At 63.6% G+C, this 15,945-nt stretch overlaps 1 protein-coding gene across 1 annotated transcript in view; it reads right to left on the bottom strand.

The window, feature by feature from the left end:
* The window catches only part of Ski (SKI proto-oncogene), a 69,089-nt gene extending 57,996 nt beyond the window's left edge, over nt 1-11,093 (bottom strand). The window contains exon 1 of the mRNA XM_070037148.1: nt 10,070-11,093. Coding sequence (XP_069893249.1) covers nt 10,070-11,053 — 984 coding nt within the window. The 5' untranslated portion in view covers nt 11,054-11,093. The remainder of the gene's footprint in view (nt 1-10,069) is intronic.
* Nucleotides 11,094-15,945: the final 4,852 nt, after the last annotated feature.

The raw sequence follows: 15,945 nt of genomic DNA, 5'->3' as shown, positions 1-15,945 counted from the left end.
ACCCTCGCAGGGCGGGAGCGGTCCAAGCTCAGAGGTCCACTGAGGGCAACTGGCGGACAGCAGCTGGAGACAGTAAGGCCATACTGACCACAGGGCTTCCAAACTACTCTCTGGCTCCAATGAATCAAGACAAAGGTTCTTGGCCTAAAGGCTTTCCTATGGTCAAGCAAGGAGGTTCAACTGTACTGCAAAAATCAAAGCTATGCGAACAGATGACCAAGGATGGCCAAATACATGCACAGGGACGGAGTTCCCTAACCAGTTCAGACACCCCTGACTCAATGCCAGGAGTCCCGGTGCTCCTAGAAGAAACACATGCACTCCATCAGCTGCGAGAAAGGACCTCCCTTCCCTCTTATCGAAGGAGGCCAGACCACAGTCCTGCCAGCCTGTGTTGGGAAAAACGAGGAAGGCGGCCTAACACATGGAGCTGTACCCAGGCACCCCACGGGGTTCACCTTGTTTTCACAGTTTAAAGAGCTTTATAAATTGAGATAAAACCCACTAGGGTCAGGAAAGCTGGGCGACACTTATTACATACAAAGATGTTAAAAAAAAAACTCACAGTTTTGATAGTTCTGCAAAAAAAAACTTAGCAAATTTACAACAAAACTGTCAAGTAATTAAGGCAAGACACTTCACACATGAACTTAAACTGCTAATTAAAATCCCCTCGCTTAATTGACTACATTTGCATATCATTCAACTTGGGAGTATCATTTTTTTTAATGGTTGGGCAACACAGTTGTAACCCCAGGAAGCAAGGAAGCAGCAGGTGAGAAAGAGCAGAGAGGCAGCAAATCGTCAAGCACCAAGATGAGAGCTCTTCAAGGTACCACAGGGATGTGCCACCGCCCACCCATCCACACACGCGTCCACGGAGGGCACGGCTGAGGGCTCAGAAACATTTGCCGGCTATAGGGCTCTGAGCATCTCCCACAATAGATGTCTTCTCAGTCTAGAGAAAGACCCCACACAGCTCACCCCAGGAACACAAGATGTGTCCAGCAAAGCGCAGCAGGGAGAGGGGAGGGAAGGGCAAAGGACAGCACTTTCCACAGCTGCAGAGACCTACTGTGCCCAGCCACGGACAGCATGCCCCTCATTCAGCTCCTGTTGATCTGGGGACACGTAAACCCTCAGCAGCACACAGGTCACATGCACACATGTGCTGACTGTCCCTGGCTCCCCTCAGTGTGGAGCGCCTACTCCTGCACACAGACATGTGCACACATGTGCTGACTGTCCACAGCTCCCCACAGTGTGGAGCGCCTACTCCTGCACACACACATGTGCACACATGTGCTGACTGTCTACAGCTCCCCACAGTGTGGAGGGCCTACTCCTGCACACACATGTGCACACATGTGCTGACTGTCCACAGCTCCCCTCAGTGTGGAGCGCCTACTCCTGCACACAGACATGTGCACACATGTGCTGACTGTCCACAGCTCCCCTCAGTGTGGAGGGCCTACTCCTGCACACACATGTGCACACATGTGCTGACTGTCCACAGCTCCCCACAGTGTGGAGGGCCTACTCCTGCACACACATGTGCACACATGTGCTGACTGTCCACAGCTCCCCTCAGTGTGGAGCGCCTACTCCTGCACACAGACATGTGCACACATGTGCTGACTGTGCACAGCTCCCCTCAGTGTGGAGCGCCTACTCCTGCACACAGACATGTGCACACATGTGCTGACTGTCCACAGCTCCCCTCAGTGTGGAGGGCCTACTCCTGCACACACACATGTGCACACATGTGCTGACTGTCCCTGGCTCCCCACAGTGTGGAGCGCCTACTCCTGCACACACACATGTGCACACATGTGCTGACTGTGCACAGCTCCCCTCAGTGTGGAGCGCCTACTCCTGCACACACACATGTGCACACATGTGCTGACTGTCCACAGCTCCCCTCAGTGTGGAGGGCCTACTCCTGCACACACACATGTGCACACATGTGCTGACTGTCCCTGGCTCCCCACAGTGTGGAGCGCCTACTCCTGCACACACACATGTGCACACATGTGCTGACTGTCCACAGCTCCCCACAGTGTGGAGGGCCTACTCCTGCACACACATGTGCACACATGTGCTGACTGTGCACAGCTCCCCTCAGTGTGGAGCGCCTACTCCTGCACACACACATGTGCACACATGTGCTGACTGTCCACGGCTCCCCTCAGTGTGGAGGGCCTACTCCTGCACACACACATGTGCACACATGTGCTGACTGTCCACAGCTCCCCACAGTGTGGAGGGCCTACTCCTGCACACACACATGTGCACACATGTGCTGACTGTCCACAGCTCCCCACAGTGTGGAGGGCCTACTCCTGCACACACACATGTGCACACATGTGCTGAGTGTGCACAGCTCCCCACAGTGTGGAGCGCCTACTCCTGCACACACACATGTGCACACATGTGCTGACTGTGCACAGCTCCCCTCAGTGTGGAGGGCCTACTCCTGCACACACACATGTGCACACATGTGCTGACTGTCCACAGCTCCCCACAGTGTGGAGGGCCTACTCCTGCACACACATGTGCACACATGTGCTGACTGTCCACAGCTCCCCACAGTGTGGGGGGCCTACTCCTGCACACACATGTGCACACATGTGCTGACTGTCCACAGCTCCCCTCAGTGTGGAGGGCCTACTCCTGCACACACACATGTGCACACATGTGCTGACTGTGCACAGCTCCCCTCAGTGTGGAGGGCCTACTCCTGCACACACATGTGCACACATGTGCTGACTGTCCACAGCTCCCCACAGTGTGGGGGGCCTACTCCTGCACACACATGTGCACACATGTGCTGACTGTGCACAGCTCCCCACAGTGTGGAGGGCCTACTCCTGCACACACACATGTGCACACATGTGCTGACTGTCCACAGCTCCAGTGTGGAGCGCCTACTCCTGCACACACGGACACGCGCACACATGTGCTGGCTGTCCATGCAGGCTCTGTGCAGTGGGGAGGCCAGAGGGAGCTGTGGACTGGAGGCTGAAGCCAGGATTGGCCAAGCCGTGCCAGGCCCAATCGAGGGAAACACCAGCACAAGGCCAACCCTTTCCGAGCAAGGCTGGCACCCCTCTTTCACACAAGCCTCCTGGGCCCACTCGGGAAGCCTCCAGAGGGGTCCGTCCCACGGCGGGGACAGGGACGGCGAAGCCCGAGGCCCGGCGGGAGGGCAGCGGGAGGCCCCTGCGGGCTCTGGGGCCTGCCGGACACTACTCGACGCTGGCCAAGGACGCTCCAGGACCAGCGGCTTGGAAGGCTCTTCGGGGAAAGCCCCAACCCACACGGCCAAGGGCCAAATCCACCGTCTAACACGACCGGCAAGACCTGTGCTCTACAGCACCACCAAGACGTCTGCGCCACTTCCGGCGCGGAGCCCGGGAACCTGGCTGTGCCCGCGGCGGGGCCAGCCCGCGGCGGCCGCTCCCCACGCGCCCAGACCGCAGACCCCCTGTGGGAAGACGCACTGCCATTAGCCACGACCCTCCGGCTAGGCTCAGCAGGGGCGTGCGGGCCAGCCCGCGGGGACGGCGCAGACGGTACAGCCACAGCGCGGGAACCACGGGACGGCGCCAGCGGTGGGGCCGCCCCTCCGCGTCCCCTCCCGCACCGCACCGCGCCCCCTCCCGCACCGCGCCCCCTCCCGCACCGCGCCCCCTCCCGCACCGCGCCCCCTCCCGCACCGCGCCCCCTCACGTACCGCGCCCCCTCACGCACCGCACCCCTCCGCGTCCCCTCACGCACCGCGTCCCCTCACGTACCACATCCCCTCCCGCACTGCGCCCCTCCGCGTCCCCTCACGTACCGCATCACCTCACGCACCGAGTCCCCTCACGCACCGCGTCCCCTCCCGCACCGCGTCCCCTCACGCACCGCGTCCCCTCCCGCACCGCACCGCGCCCCCTCACGCACCGCGTCCCCTCCCGCACCGCGCCCCTCCGCGTCCCCTCACGCACCGCGCCCCCTCCCGCACCGCGCCCCCTCCCGCACCGCGTCCCCTCACTCACGGCGTCCCCTCACGTACCGCGCCCCCTCCCGCACCGCGCCCCCTCACGTACCGCGCCCCCTCACGCACCGCGCCCCTCCGCGTCCCCTCACGCACCGCGTCCCCTCACGTACCACATCCCCTCCCGCACTGCGCCCCTCCGCGTCCCCTCACGTACCGCATCACCTCACGCACCGCGTCCCCATCGCGTCCCCTCACGCACCGCGTCCCCTCACGCACCGCGTCCCCACCGCGTCCCCTCACGCACCGGGTCCCCATCGCGTCCCCTCACGCACCGCGTCCCCACCGCGTCCCCTCACGCACCGCGTCCCCACCGCGTCCCCTCACGCACCGCGTCCCCTCGCGCACCGCGTCCCCCAGTTCAGCACCTTGCAGGGTGCCACCACCTTCACGCCCCACAGAGCTCAAGGGCTGCGGGGAATGGCAGGAGCCGCCCCGCCCCGCCCCGCCCCGCCCCGCCGGGCCCTGGCGACCCCGGACAGGGCCCACCCTCCCCCGCCACGACTCCCATTCCCAAGCGGCCCGGCCGTCCAGGTGGGTGGGCATCACAGCCGCCCCACAGCCGCGGCCCAGACACATCCCGGGGCTGTCAGAGCACCAGGAGGTGGGAGCGAGGCTGCCCGAGGGAGCGGCCCGGCCGGGGACGCGGACCTGGCGGACCTGAAGAAGAACCGAGCTCCACCGGAAACGGCCTTCACCTCCTCGCCCGCAGCCCGGGAGCAGAGCTACCTGCAAGCCCGGCCAGACAGGCCCCACCCGGTCCCAGGAAGTCCACCGCAAACCGCACGGCGGCCCCAGGGCGGCCCCAGGCCCAGGCCCGGCCCCTCACACCTCAACTTCCCCATCATTCTAAGCCACAGCATTCCTTGGATCCTTGTAAGTCACAATCCAACCAGAGAAGGTACACGGCCGACACCAACTCCCAGGCTGAACCTCCCGCCCAGATCCCTTTATCAGCTTCCCCTCGGCAAATGTCAGGATGGTGACTCAAGAGCAAGGCCGCCCTCCGCAGCCGCCAGCAGCGCGCGGTGAGGTCACCCTACCCCTGCAGGCCACAGACAGTGCACCAGGTCCCAGCCGACTTGAAATTCCCTGACCCAGTGCTCTGTGTCAGGAGAGGCGGAGGACGCCGGCCTCCGGCCACCGGGGGAACACGGCCCTTGGAAACAGGCTTTTGCAGAACCCTGGTCCCCATCGCAGCTCTCAGCACGGTGACTTGCTGCCCGCCGCCCCTGGCAACATGTAGGTGCTTCTGAGGGGTGACCCAAAGTAATCTCTGGCACCAGCAAAATGCCTGGGGCCCCGAAAGGTCAGGGAGAAGGGAGAGGGGGACGGCGACTGTGCTGGGCTGTTCAAGGCAAGGTGGTTTCACGGCACCCGCAGGGGCCCCAAGGATGCTGACCAAGCCACCGGATCACCGGGAGTGGCCTAACCCCAGCCTCAATCTGGACCGCATCCTACTCTCCTCCTCCACTACTCCCTTCCAGGGCGGCGGCAGTCAGCAGGGAAGCGTGCGCGGCTCCCTCCTGTCCTCTCTCCCTCCCAGATCTTGCGGAAGTAATCCAGCCTCTCTCTGTGTTTTGACTCAAAACAAAGAAACTTTTTAAAAACATTTCGGTTGAAACTTGCATAACTCTTCCAGTGGAGAAATCCTCCCTCGACTTTCGCAATCCTTAGAAAGAGACACATTATTGCCACAGCCACCTCCTGCCAGACAGCCAGCCCAGGAACCACCGTCTCCTCCTGGGCCAGGGTGCCCCCCACACCCCGTCTGGGTGGGGCTCAGCTCACACGGAGCCCAGACTTCCTCCACTCACATCCTGTCTGCCGCTGCCATGTTTCAGACAGACATTACACAAGCCGGCTGCAGAGGGGAACCCGCGCCAGGAGTCAGTGACCTTCCTCAGAGCTCTCCGCTGACGGAGGGACTGCAGGTGGGGTGCCTGTGCAAAGGCAAGGGGTACCCCAGGACCCTGCTGCTGCCCACAGATGGTGAGGACCCGACCCCGGGCTCAGAGGGGCCCTGGCAAACCAGTGACCTAGGTGGACGAAGAGACGGAACCATCTGCAAAGTGGATGGGCTGGCAAGAGTGAGCAAGACCTAGTCAGCTCCTGCTCTAGCCCTGTGTCCTCTTGAGAAGATCCGACCAGAGGCTCGGCCCGTCCTCCAGCGTGCTCCTCCTACAGTGCTCCCTTCCCCGCTCAGGGAACACCACTTCTGAAACCCAAGGTGGCCCGGCAGAGCTGCTCCTGAGGACCGGTCTTCAAAGACACCGGTGAGGGCTGGGATGTAGGTCAGTGGCAAAGCACTTGCCTAGCAAGTGCAACGTCCTGGGTTCGATCCCCAGTACCAAAAAAGAAAAGACAAAGACACCGGTGGGCCAAGGACGGCGGCTCGGCAGCAGCCCTGCCCAGACCTGAGGTCACGCAAATGAGGCCCGCAGGACATGGCTGCTCTCAGGGCTGCTGCGCTGTCACTCCCGACTGTAATCCAACTTCTCTGAGTCCAGAAACGCCTGATCTCTACAGCCACAAGACACCTGAGGCCCTAGACCACAGTTCAGGACTCAGTGCAAGGAAACTGGAGAGAAAAACCACCTCAGGGCTATGCTTCCAACATAAGGAATCCATACGACCCACACCAGTGGACGTCCGTCGGCTGCCTGCAAGAGCAATGAGTCTACCTAAGACCCTCTCTAAGCAATAGGCTCTGAAGGACAGAGAAACTTAGCCCAAATTCCTCAGATGGGAGAATGTTCAGACCACAGACAGCCTAAGAAGGCATCACAACACCCTGTCTCCAACCTGGAAGGGCAGGCGGCCCTCAGTTACCAGCAAGATGTCCTGTGGGACAGAAGCCATGTCCCAGGCAGCCAGCCAAGCAGCAGCTCAAACTACCACTGTCTGCCTTTTGGACAGACAGCAATCTATGCCAATACACAGACCAGGCTTCACGTGAAGTCCCACAGCTATCAGACAACTGAAGAGGAAGCGAGGGAGAGAGGAGCCAGGCAGAATGAGGAGGGGGCATTTAAGGGATGTGCCTTATAGACTCCCACCTGCCAACAGGAAAATGAACCATCTATACCTTACCCATGACACATCCCCTATACATCCAGGATCGATAAAGCATTGACCCCCTCCCTACCCCCCATTCACAGGAGGCCAGAGAGTGACAGAGTTTAAGCGACTTGCTCAAGGTCACAGCCGGTGAGGGACACAAGATGTGAGAGCAGCGGGTGAGGACACTGCCGCGGCGACTCACCCAGCACCAGGACGACTTCACGCTCTCTAAGCCACACCAACAGGAAGCTGGGCCTGGTGGCCAGCAGAGAGAAGATGGCATTTCCTCTGCTCTCCAGGGTATCGGGGGTGTCTGTGGCCCAGGAAGGCCACAGTGTCCCTAGGATGCCAGGGCACCGCTGATGGGCCCTGGCACAGCATTTTCAGATCCACAGCTGGAACCCCACACATTTCTCTGAGCCCAAGAACCACCACCCCCATGCCTGGGCCAGGCCGGTGACGGAAACCCGGGTCTCGGGGACGCAGGAAAATCACCAACCTCCCCGCCCCGTGGAGGTGGAGGAGGTGGAGCGGCACAGACCCGGCCTGGCGCTGCCAGGGGCTCTGCCACACGCCACCCACCAGCACAGCGGCTCCCACCCCGCCCGCCGGAGCCCAAATGCCTTCAAGAGAGAGCAGCAGCTCCCGCAAAGACTTCCAGTACACTCTTTGTTCCGCCGCCCTTCTCCTCCCTACACCAAAAGTATTAAAATAAGCTACAAAGGAAGTAAAGAAATCCAAATAGACCCATGTATAAGCCGTCAGAAAAAAAACAAGTGGGAGGAGCCAGAGAAGGGCACCTCCCAGGCTGCTCCTCCAAGGACTCGAGGGGCTTCAAGGCAGGGGTCCACACCCATCTCCACTGACACCTCCTCCTCCCTTTCCACGTGGCACCTCGGTGTGTGCAGACAGCACATGGCTGCCCTGGGGGAAGGGGTAACGGTTGGAGGAGCACACCCTCGGGATCCCAAGGCCACAGAGGGGCAGAGCTGGGGGCATCCCACAATGGAGAGGAGACAGCCCTCTAGCCCTCACTAGGAAAGCACAGGGAAGCTGGAAAGTGCAGGACCGCCAGCCCTCGGCCATGGTGGGCACAGTGCTGGCTCCTACTTGGGGAGCAGGAGGCAGACGTCGTGGTGGCTTGCAGGAAGGGCATCACTGGGGAGGGGAGTCTGTTTACTGCCAGTCAATGAGGTTGCCTGGGTGGAACCTGGCTGGCCTCTCCCTGTGACCACAGCCCAGGGCACCCTCTACCACAGAGCCAGGGCTGCCCTGAGCCTGGAGATACCCGCACTCAGACTCCAGGGCTTGATTGGGGGGAAGGGGGGAGGACACAGCAGCCTGCCCCAGAGACCAGGACAAAGGGGCCTTGCTGGCCCTGGAGCCCAGAAAACTGAAAGACCCAACACCACACGACCCAGAGTCGACAAAAACAAACAGAGACACGCCCTGATCAGATCCTCACTGTTGGCTCCTGAGATAAGAGACTGAAAGCTTCCCAGAGGCAAGGACCTCAGACAGAGGACTGACAGACTGACAGACAAGCTCCAGTCCCAAGCCCATGGCCATCACCACACAGGCCACGTGAGCTGTGCATGTGGCCTCCCCAAAAGGCCCCTGCTACCAGGGAGCACTCATAGCCAACTTCCCCACCCAAAAAGAAGTACAGACACCTCCCACCATCAGTGACAGGCCCCCACCCCCACCACCCCACCAGGCTGCAAGCAGCTGCACCTGGCCACTAACCTAGCTGGCCAGGGCAGCACTGCCCCGACACAGCACACAGCACAGCACTCGGGGCGGCGGCGCCCCCACCGGAGGCGCCAGCCCCGCTCCACAGCCCCTCCCCCCACGACTCTGACACTCTGCTGGAGGGGCGCCCAGAGAAAACCGGGCTGCAGCATCTATTCACAGATTTAGAAAAAAAAAAAGTTTGAGGCAAAGGCAATAGCTGAATTAATTAGGCCTCCCAAGAATAGCTGAGCCAAAGCAGCATTCTGTGTATGCAATTTAATAAGCCTGGATATTTAAAATAACAAAGTTACAGGTACTAGAACTGTGTGCAGGAAAAATCCCTCATGCACTCCAGCTAACGGCTTCCTCACCTAGCCGCCGAGAGCTGCCCAAGCCCACAGACCCACAGAGCCTGGACGCAAACAACAGCTTGGGCCCTCCACACCAGGCAGGCTCTTCTGCATCTCGGTCAAGAGAGAAGGAAACGGATCAGCCCAAACAAACTGCAGATGGCCAGCAACTCCAACACCAGAGGCTTCGGGCTACTGACCAGGCCAAGAGGCCCTGGTGTCCCACAAGGAACTAGGATTCAAGCCCTGGGATATAGAGCAGCCCACGAGGCCGAGGGCCAGAGTTGCCAAGTCTCAACCCAGCCTCCTGAGTTACTTTTGTGTGTCCCCAGACCTCAAGGGCCAAAGCAGGGAGGGACCTGGTAACCAAACTAGTCTGCCTCCTGGGAACCAAGAGCAGACACCTTTTGTCAGTGAAGCCGGGAGGCTCCTGGGGTACAGGCAGAAACTTTTGCCCCAAATGGGTCTACACACCTTGTGGGGAGGAGGGCGCCCCCCCCATGTGGACCGGAAGCTCACAGTCAGTGTCCTGAAGATCTAACTTCCAAGATCTCCTTGGAGCTTGGGGGAGGCCTCTTTCTCAGACCAGTGAAGCAGTGCAGTGGTACTAGGCCGTGGGAAGAGCTTTTCCACTGACCAGGTCTAGCATGGCCACCCCCACGTGCTCCCCCCCACCCATCGGCGCCCCCTTCCCTGCAAGGCGGGCCTTCTTCCTGGGCCCCTGGGCCTGCTGGACAGAGCTGCAGACACTGCTCCAAACTTCCCCGAGACAAAAGCCACTCCGAGACTTCGAGGCCCGGCAGGAGGAGGCACAGGCTACCCATTCCGGAGCCCCCCAGCCCCCAAGCCACCCGTCCCCCGCGGCCGGCGGGACACTCACCCGGGGCACCCGCCGCTTGTACTTGTTGGCGTAGTCGAACTTCTCCTTCACGTCGTCCAGGCAGCGGCCGAGCCGGGCCTGCTCCTCCTTGCCCGTGTAGTCCTGGCTCAGCAGGATGTAGGCCCTCCAGTTGGCCGAGTCGAAGCCCCAGTGGCAGGTCCGGTTCTCCAGGGCCTTGTGCGAGTGCACCACGAACTTGTGCGGCGGGTACATGAGGCGGCAGTCGAGGCACTGGATGCAGGCGGCGCTGGGGCTGCTGTACAGCTCGGGCACCAGCAGCCCCTTGCACTTGCCGAAGCACTCGTGGTACACGCGGACGCTGCGCTCGCTGAGCTGCAGGCCCAGCGCCAGGCTGGCGGCCAGCTCCTTCTTGCAGGGCGGCGGGTAGGCGCCGCCGTAGAGCAGCGCGTTGCACAGGCGCTCGGCGTCCGTCTTGGTGATGAGCCCGCACGAGGGCGCGGAGAAGGGCAGGATGCCCATGACTTTGAGGATCTCCAGCTGGTCGGCCGTGCAGCGCGAGCAGTAGATGTGCAGCTCGTCGCACACGGAGTTGATCTGCTGCAGCGAGAAGTCGCGCAGCACCGAGTTGAGGATCTGCGGCAGGCACAGGCGCTTCTCGCCGCCCACCACGAAGCACGAGATGGTCTCCCCCTCCAGCACGGTCTCGCAGCGCTCCGTGGAGCGGTCGGACGGCATGAAGAAGGGCCCGGGCAGCACGGGCGGCGGGGGCTGGATGGCGGGCAGGTGCAGCACGGGCGGCGGCTCGGCGGCCGCGGGCACCGGGGCCGGCACGGCGGCGGCGGCGGCGGCGGCGGCGCCCGCCTCCTTGGCGCTCTCCTTCTTGTAGGCCTCCTGCGCCCAGCGCGCCGAGAAGGCGGCCGGGCCGCCCAGGGAGCTCATGGAGCTCAGGTGGAACTGCTCCAGCGTCTTCTGCAGCCCCGGGTGCGGCTGGAAGCCGCCGCGGCCGCCCGCCGCCGCCTCCATGGCGCGATCGGGCTCCCCGGGCCGCTCCCGCTCCCGCGCGCCCGGGCCCCCGCGGCCTCCGCCCCGCGCGCCCCGGCGGCGCCCGCGGCCCCGGCCCCGGCCGCCCCCCGCCGCCGGCTCCCGGCCGATCACGGCCGCGGCCTCGGCCTCGCCCGGAGGCGCGAAGGCGAAGGCGGGCGGGGCGAAGGGGTCCCGCCGCTGGAGTCCTCCGCCGCCGCCGCCGCCCGGGCCCGGCGCCACATCCACGCGCCCCGCGCCGCGCCCGCCGCCGCCCGGGCCCCCCGCGCGCCCCCCGCGCGCCCCCCGGGCTCTAGGCGCGGGGCATGCCCCGGCGCGCGCCGCCAACGCCAACGCCAACGCTCGCGGGCCCGGGGCTCGCGGGGGGCGCGCGGGCAGGTGCCGGCGCCTCGAGGCGCGAATCGCCGCGGCGGCCGAGGCCGAGGGGCCCGGGAGGAGCGGGGGCGCGGGCGCGGGGCCCGCCGGGCCGTCCTCGCGCGGCGCGCCGCCGCCGCCGCCCCGCTCCTCCCACCGCGCGGCGCCCGCCCGGCTCGTCCCGGCGGCGCCGGCCGGCCGCGTCGCGCCCGCCGCCCGCCCCGCCGGCCCGCCCGCCCCGCGCGCGGCCCCCGAGGCGGCCGAGACGCCTGGCTCCCCGCCTCAGAGCGCCGCGGCGGCGCGAGGCCCGGCGCTGCCCGCGCACATCCTCCCGGCGGCTCGCTCGGCTCGGACTGAGCGCCGGGCGCTGCGCTCACGCCGCCCGCGCAGCCCCGCCCCGCGCCGCCCGCGCCGCCCGCCCCGCGCCGCGCCGCGCCGCCCGCGCCGCCCCGCCCCGCGCCGCCCGCCCGCGCCGCGCCGCCCCGCGCCCCGCCCCGTCCCGCGCGGCCCCGCCCCGCGCCCCGCCCCGCCCCGCGCGGGCCGCCGCCGCCGAGCGCCGCCCGGGCCCGAGCGAGCGGAGGAGGCCCCGGCCGCCCCTCCCGCGGCGCGCGCCCGCCCGGGCTCGGCTCCGCTCGGCCGCGCTCGGCTGCGCCCGCCCGGGAGTCGGCGGGGATCGGCCCGGCCCGCCCGCGCCTCGCCCGCGCTCGCCCGCGCTCGGCCCGCCCGCCCGGAACTCGGCCCCGCCCGCCGCGCGGCCCCGCCCTCCCTGGGCCGCTGACGAGGCGGCGGCGGCGGCGCCCGGGACCCCCCTTCCGGCCGCGGCCACTTCCTGCGCGGCTGGGACGCCGGCGCCGCCGGGGCCCCGAAACCCGCAGGGCCCCCGCCGGAACCGCAGGCCGGCCGGGGCGATCCGGGGCCGGACGCCCCGCGGCTCCCGGCGGATGCAGACGCCGCGAGCCTCTCCGGGGCGCCTGGGGGACCAGGGGCAGGGGGGCCGCGGGACAGGGCGCCTGCGGGACGGGGGCGGCCCGACACGTGCGCTGGGGGGGGGGGGCCCGGCGCCGCGCTCGAGCGGGCCTCGTGGAGACTCCGCCCCCACCCCACCCCGCGTGGCGCGGGACGGGCCGATGCCACACCAAACAGCGCGGGGACCCCGAGGAAGGATCGGCCCCACGGACACGCGTGACCTGCCTCCCACCCCACGGACACGCGTGACCTGCCTCCCACCCCACGGACACGCGTGACCTGCCTCCCACCCCACGGCCAGCGGCCACCTTTGCCCCGGCCCAGGAGCAGGTGCCCGGACGGGCACACTCAGCCAGGTCACACTTAGTAGCCCCTGTCTCCCCCGACCCCTCGCTATAGTCAGCCGTCCACGGCCAGCCCCAAGAGCGGCCTCTCCTTCTCAAGCTGGCAGCTGGAGTGACCTTTGCTCCAGGCCTCTGGGGCAGGGCCTGCCTCTACGCCTGTCCATTGGGCACCCTGGCGGTGGCCCAGCGAGGCCCACTGTCTGCCTCCCCACTCACTGGTTGCACTGTAAGAACCAGGGAGCCAGCCAGGGCCGGGAGAGAACCCAAGGCAGGACAGTCTGGAGGGTGAGAGTGTCTCTGGAGAGGAGTGGGAGTGGGAGGGAGGCCAGGGACCAAACCTCGGGACAGCTCCGCATACGCTCAGCCTAAGGCCGAAGGACCGTCCGGCTGAAAAGGCATGGTGCCGTTTCTCACAGAGCCACAGCCCGAGCTAGCCTGGACACAGGGTGCTGGAACAGGGCCTCAGTGCTAGGCGGAGGGGAGGGGGTCAGGGCCTCACTTCCAGTTTGTGACCTTCACGCTGCCTCTTGGGAGAGGGTGGAACAGGCCCCAGAGCAGCACTGCTGCTGCAGCTCCTGCTGGGGAGAGGAGTATGGCCAGGCAGGCCTCAGCTGCCCCCCGCCAAAGGGCAGGTACACGGGCCAGCCTGCGAGGCCAGGGCAGGATCCTGTGCTTAGAAACCAGATCAGTCCCCACCAGAACACTTGAGCCCTGTCTGTTCCCTGTGCTGGCCCACCAACCGCTTCCCCGCCTCTAATCTGGTCCCAACCATAGCAGTCCCCCCCACCATAAAGTATCTAATACATAAGAAAGCTCCTAGCCGGGTGCCAGTGGTGGCTCACGCCTGTAATCCTAGCTACTCAGGAGGGTGAGATCTGAGGATCACGGTTCAAAGCCAGCCTGGGCAGGAAAGTCCATGAGATTCTGGTCTCCAATTAACCACCAGAAAACCCGAAGTGGTGCTGTGGCTCAAGCGGTAGAGCTCTGGCCTTGAGCTGAAGAGCTGAGGGACAACGCACAGGCCCAGATTCAAGCCCCACGACCAGCAAAAAAAGAAAACTCCTGAGGCAGGGCAGTGGTGCTCATACCTGTCATCCTGGCTACTCAGGAGGCTGAGATATGAGGATCACAGACAGCCCAGGCAGGAAACTCAGTGAGACTCTTATCTCCAATAGACCACTAAAAAACCAGAAGTGGGGCTGTGGCTCGAGTGGTAGAGCGCTGGCCTTGAGCTGAAGAGCGCAGGAACAGTGCCCAGGCCCAGAGTTTAGGCCCCATGACCAAAAAACAAAACAAAAAAAAAAACTCAGAAAAACAAAAGGAGCACTTACTTGGGGCTGGGAGGGTGGCTCAGTGGTAGAGTGCTTGCCTCTCATGCATGAGGCCCTGGGTTCAATTCCTCAGCACCACATAGCAGAAAAAGCCAGAAGTGGCGCTGTGGCTCAAGTGGTAGAGTGCTAGCCTTGAGCTGAAGAGCTGAGGGATAGCACCCAGGCCCAGAGTTTAGGCCCCACGACCGACAAAAGGCACTTACTTGTACTCCTGCAGATGACTTTGACTTTGTGGACCCACATTTAGCCCCAAAACAAATTAATGTTGCACTAGTGTTGCATTAATGATGCTTCTTGCGGATTTGAAGTCTGTACAACTCAGGAAAACTAATCCAAAGAACGTGGCTAGAAAGGGGTGCTGGTGGCTCACACCTGTCACCTTGTCTACTCAGGAGGCTGAGATCTGAGAAGCTCTGTTTGAAGCCAGTCCATGAGACCCTTACCTCCAGTTAGTTACCAAAAGAGCTGAAAGTAAAGCTATGGCTCAAATGGTAGAGGGGCTAGCCTTAAGTAAATGATGCTCAGGGACAGTACCCAGGCTCTGAGTTCAAGCCCCAGGACTGGCAAGGAAAGAAGAAAGTGGCTGGACACATCAGGAGCCGCAGAGCGGAGCCTCCTCGCACTGTGGCCTGAGCAGGGTGTGGAGCGGCCACCAGGCCCCTCACATGCCCGCACACCTGTGGCTGCAGGGCCAGCAGCGTCCCCAAGTCCCAGAACCAGGTCAAGCAGCCACGGGCACGAAGAAGGGTAAAGGCACTGGTCCAGGAGGAGGCGCAGGGACGGGGAAGGGCCTCCAAGAAGCAAAGAAGCCCTTTGGCTGGTCTCTGAAGCCCCTTCAAGCTAGGGAGGTGTTCAGAGCAGCCCAGCCTGCTCTGAAGGGTCAGGGCAGCTGGACCCACAGAGCTAGTAGCACCCCGCTTTACCCCTGAACCCCACGCACAGCTCTGGCCTGCCGGCCTCGCTCTCTCCAGCTCCCCCTGTGGCTGCTCTGGCCTTCCAGCCATCTCCCTGTGGGGATGGCTCCGGCTGGTGCCTGCCTGGAGGGATCCCTGAGTTCGGGCGGGGCAAGGGCAACTCTGCCGATGGCTGAGGCCGCTGGTGATAGGCACGGTGTCTCTTCTGCAAGCGCACCGAGCTCATCTGCCGCCACTGCAGGGTGAGCCCCGTCTGGGGGCAGCGCGGTCTGTGGGCCGTCTGTCCTCTGAAAGACTGGCAGTGGAGCCACAGCTCCCCTGACGGACCGAGGGACAGGGCGGCACGGTGGCGACTTTAGTCAGGAAAGCAGCTTGGGACTGGCCTGGAAATTGAAATCCCAGGCTTGCTTGTCTTTTTTTTTGGGGGGGGGAGGTTTCCAGTCCTGGGGCTTGAACTCATGGCCTAGGCGATGTCTCTGAGCTTCTTTTGTTCAAGGCTAGAACTCTACCACTTGAGCCACAGCGCCACTTCCTGCTCGTGCTTTTTCTGCTTATGTGGTGTTGCGAATCGAACCCGGGGCCTCATGTATGCAAGGCAAGCACTCCACCATTTAGCCAACTTCCCAGCCCAGCAGTTTGTTCTTTAAGGAGGCTCTGGTCCAGCTGGAGAAATACTGAGAGGACCAGGCCAGCAGCCTCAAGATGGACATTTTCCACCACTGACCAGCAGCCCACAATGCCATCCTCCTCCACAGACCGGTGCTGCTCCTCTGGCTGTGCTCAGGACTAGGAAACGAGCCTGTTCACAGCCAGGTACAAACCGCCATTGTCAGGAAAGGGTTGAGGCATTGTTTCAAAACTTAACTAAACATGAAGGGGAAAAAATGAGCTTCCACCACCAGATCTTTACACAGCGATTTGAACAAGAGTAACTTATTTGGGGGTGGGGTGATTCCAGAGAACAC

Source organism: Dipodomys merriami, unplaced genomic scaffold (genome assembly GCF_024711535.1).
Source record: "Dipodomys merriami isolate MVZ:Mamm:240054 unplaced genomic scaffold, mDipMer1.0.p SCAF_28, whole genome shotgun sequence".
Lineage (NCBI taxonomy): Eukaryota > Metazoa > Chordata > Mammalia > Rodentia > Heteromyidae > Dipodomys > Dipodomys merriami.
The sequence above is the reverse complement of the archived record's forward strand: the minus strand, read 5'-3'. Positions and strand labels throughout refer to the sequence as shown.